The following is a 4,554-nucleotide window of genomic DNA, read 5'->3' as shown; positions in this document are numbered from 1 at the left end:
ACAGATCTGGAAGAATAATCTCAGGGCCATCATTTAGGTATAATTCCAAAGTGACGGGCTGAAATATTTTAATGTCGTCACATACTGTATATTTGTTTATTTTTACAGAAAACTGAATTGATAAATATTTGCACAAGGTTTCTATTTCTCACTGAGTGCTTGTTCACACCAAATGCAGACCAGATCTGCATGAGTTTCTGCACACGTTTTTTGCCGCGTTTTTGGTTTGTTTTTTTTTTAGTTTAAAATTGGCTTTCAGTGCATTCCAGGGCGTTTGCATGCGTTCCAGAGCAGGTAAAATAGGGCTTGCTGCAGTTTTTTTTTACATGCTCTGGAACTGAGCGCTGCGATGTGAACTAGAGCCTAAAATACCATTGGAATACATTGGACACAGTTTTGATCCGGTCTGTAACTGCTCTGCTCCTGGAAAGCGCTTGGTATGAACAAACCATGAACCCCGCTGCTCCTTTTTTTTATAAGCTGGCTACAGTTTCAACCCACCCAACTGAAACATTTCTAGGGGAGAACACAGCACTTTACTGCTGGCATCCACAGATGCATGTTTATATGAACCTCCCCTCTGCTCCTGGCTCGCGTATGCAAAAAGAATCCCTGTCTGAGCTCCAGACCTTACACAGAACTTTCTCCCTGGGAGCCAAGCAGCCAAACAAACACCAGAACTGTTACATGGAGTAATGTTCTCCCATACACGGAGGCAGCAGGTGTGCATCTTTGAATGGAGAGGCCCCAGAATGAAGGGAAGTTAGAAAAAAAAAAGTTGCAAGGTTGGGGTTTAAAGAGACACTGTCACCATGTCAACTCAGAACAAAATGACTAATCTCTAGTGTCAGAGATGCTAAGGGGATCAATGACATCACTCTCCTAGTAATGTGACAGTGCTTGGGCCTAGTGAAAGGCTGCTACACTCAAGCACTGTTACATGGGAGGAGGTCACATGCTCACAAGGTATTGCCCCTGCCTGCAACAGAGACTGAGGAGGTGGAGCATTGCCAAGGGAAGTATCAGCGGTTCAAGACGGTCACCTACAAAGACACCGTGGCCCAGCCTTGAATGGGCAAAATGACTTTTTCTTTAAAAAGAACCTGTGACCTGGTGCACTTCAATTTCCTATCTGACCCGATGGATCACAGAGTGATAGATGACACACGTACACAAAACCCTGAGAGTGACTGCTGACACGAACACATGCAGGGCTGGGAAAGTGACAGCTGACACAAATACAGAAGTCCTGCTTCTGCTTCCTGGTCTTTCAGGTTTATCAGCTATGGCAGTCTATTAAACAAACTGAAAACAAGTGCCGCGTGCACAAACACGCGTGTGAGGTTTGCACATAGGGATGCTACATACACCAGGAGAGCACAACTTCTGGAGCTACCTTGAGACAACACGTTAGCTGTCCCCTGATGCCGACAATAATGGACTGAATTTGAAAAACACACACAACAGACTTTACCGGCACTTCATGACCTCCGTCTGACAAGTCTTGGGGAGATAAATCCATTTCACTAAATGATCACTATTGTTCCCCAGAGATAAGGTTATGATCAGCACACCAATGTACACGGTCGGGTGAAACCATCAAATGTAAGTCATTGTACTAGGCTTGTTCACAGTCACATCAACACCAACCTATGGGATAATGCCAATGTATGACCATCACCAATACAATTCACAGTGGCAGCTGGGATGTGGAGCAGAATCCAATATACAGGGCAGAAAGCCATGACCATGTACAGGAAACCACCAATAACACCTAATAAACAAAGATGGCAGGCACATGCAGAATTCAGAAGGCAAGTTATAGCATACAGGACCCGTATACTTCTACTGACAAGCAACAACAAAGTGTTGTCATGAAGGTTCTACAAATGGCAGAGGACTGGTCTACTAGGATTTTCCCAGTCCTTTCTCCGGTCCTACGTCCCCTATATACCATCCCCAGTGATGTCATACATCCCCTGCCCCATATATACCACCCCTAATGATGTCACATCCCCTTCCCCATATACACAACCCCCAGGGATGTCACATCCGCTGCTCCATATATACCACGCCCAGTTGTCACATGCCCTGCCCCATATATACCACCCCCAAGTGATATCACATCCTCTGTACCCCATATACCACCTCCAGTGATGTCATAAATTCCCTGCATCATATATATTACCTCCAGTGATGTCATACATCACCTGCACCATATATATACCACCTCCAGTGATGTCATACATCACCTGCACCATGTATACCACCTCCAGTGATGTCATACATCACCTGCACCATGTATACCACCTCCAGTGATGTCATACATCACCTGCACCATGTATACCACCTCCAGTGATGTCATACATCACCTACACCATATATACCACCCTAGTGATGTCATACATCCTCTGCACCATATATATCACCCCAGGGATGTCCCACAACTGCCACACCCTATAGAGCACCCCCAGTGATGTCACACAGCCCACATATCTCATAAACCATCCCCCAGTGATGTCACTCATCCCCAGTACCCGATAAACCACTGCCAGTGATGTCACACATCCCCCCTTACCCCATAAACCACTGCCAGTGATGTCACATCCACTGAACCCCCATATACCACCCCGGTAATGTCACACATGCCCTGAACCCCCATATACCACCAAAGTAATGTCAGTCACACCCTGTACCCCATATGTGGCCCCCAGGGGTGCCCCATACCCCTGTAACTTCATATATCACCCCCAGGGATGTCCCACAACCACCACACCCTATATAGCACCCCCAGTGATGTCACACAGCCCCCATATCTTAAATACCACTCCCAGTGATGTCACACAGCCCCCATATCTTAAATACCACTGCCAGTGATGTCTCACATCCCCATAAACCACCCGCCAGTGATGTCACACATCCCTGAACCCCCATATACCACCCCAGTAATGTCACACACCCTGCACCCCCATGGATGCCACACAACCGCCACACCCTATATAGCACCCTTTGATGTCACACAGACCCCGTATCTCCTATACCACCACCAGTGAGGTCACACATCCCCCATACACCACCAGTGATGTCACATATCCCCCATACACCACAGCCAGTGATGTCACATCCCCTAAAGTCCCATATACCACCCGAGTAATGTGTCACACCCTGCACCCCCATATATCACCCCCTATAAATTAATATATCACCCCCAGGGATGTTCCACAACCGACACACCCTATATAGCACCCCCATGTCAAACAGCCCCCATATCTCATATAACCACCTCCAGTGAGGTCACATACCCGTACCCCATAAAGCACTGCCAGTGATGTCCCACACACACTGTACCCCCATATATCACCCCCAGTGTCCCACAATTGCTACACCTTATACAGCACCCCCAGTGATATCAAACATCCCCCATACCTGATATTCCACCTCCAGTGATGTCACACATCCTCTGTATCCCATAAACCACCGCCAGTGATGTCATATATCCCTGAAACACCACATACCACCCCGTAATGTCACAAATCTCCGGTACCCACATATATAACCCCCAGGGATGTCGCACAATCGCTACACCCTATATAGCACGTCCAGTGATGTCATACACCCCATATAGCACCCCCAGTGCTTAGCCTCTGAATCCAATATAACATTTCAGTGATGTCACAGAGTCTGTACCCCATATACCACCACCAGTTATATCATACATGCTCTATACCCCATATACCACCCCCATAATGTCGCACACCCCTGTACCCACATATATCACCCCTGGCCAGTTAGGTATGCTCTCACCCTGCACGTCCGCGGCCAGGCTTTGCCAGGTGGGGGCGTAACTGATACAGTGTCCGCACCAAGAGGAGTAGAACTCTAGCAGCCAGGCGGAGGAGGAATTGTACAGAGCGGCATTCACTGTCCTCCGGTCTAGAATGTGTATACCGGGGTCCTGGGCTCCGTACAGAGAATCCTGCCCGTTCACCACCCAACACAGCGCCGCCATCACCAGCCACCACATCCCTGCTCTTTCCAGGACGCCGGCCGCCATACTGACCAGGCGTGACGTCACCAGCCCGTAGAAAACACACAGCATAGGAAGGGTGGGAGAACGCCCTAACTGGGCGGTTTGGGGAGGACACATGGGCTGGGCGGAGCTAAGCCCTTTGCTGCGGTGGTAGGACTGCACGAGCAGTGCAACGGGGCTGTGTCTATTGTATGGTACTTGTGTGCTAGTGCCCAGGACAGGAGCGATAAAAGGGGCACCAGCAAGCAGGAAGGAGAGAAGGGGCACTAGCAAGCTGGACGGAGAGAAGGGGCACTAGCAAGCTGGACGGAGAGAAGGGGCACTAGCAAGCAAGACGAAGAGAAGGGGCACCAGCAAGCAGGAAGGAGAGAAGGGGCACCAGCAAGAAGGAAGGAGAGAAGGGGCATCAGCAAGCAGGAAGGAGAGAAGGGGCATCAGCAAGCAGGAAGGAGAGAAGGGGCATCAGCAAGCAGGAGGGACAGAAGGGGCATCAGCAAGCAGGAGGGACAGAAGGGGCATCAGCA

General features: G+C 49.2%; 1 protein-coding gene across 1 annotated transcript in view; it reads right to left on the bottom strand.

Moving 5' to 3' along the window:
• Nucleotides 1-4,089, bottom strand: part of QSOX2 (quiescin sulfhydryl oxidase 2) — a 50,503-nt gene extending 46,414 nt beyond the window's left edge. Inside the window, exon 1 of the mRNA XM_018564067.1 lies at nucleotides 3,805-4,089. Coding sequence (XP_018419569.1) covers nucleotides 3,805-4,054 — 250 coding nt within the window. The 5' untranslated portion in view covers nucleotides 4,055-4,089. The remainder of the gene's footprint in view (nucleotides 1-3,804) is intronic.
• Nucleotides 4,090-4,554: the final 465 nt, after the last annotated feature.

The sequence above is a fragment of the Nanorana parkeri genome, unplaced genomic scaffold (genome assembly GCF_000935625.1).
Source record: "Nanorana parkeri isolate BGI_ZX_2015 unplaced genomic scaffold, ASM93562v1 scaffold719, whole genome shotgun sequence".
Lineage (NCBI taxonomy): Eukaryota > Metazoa > Chordata > Amphibia > Anura > Dicroglossidae > Nanorana > Nanorana parkeri.
Note: the sequence above shows the minus strand (reverse complement) of the source record. Positions and strands in the feature narration are given on the sequence as shown.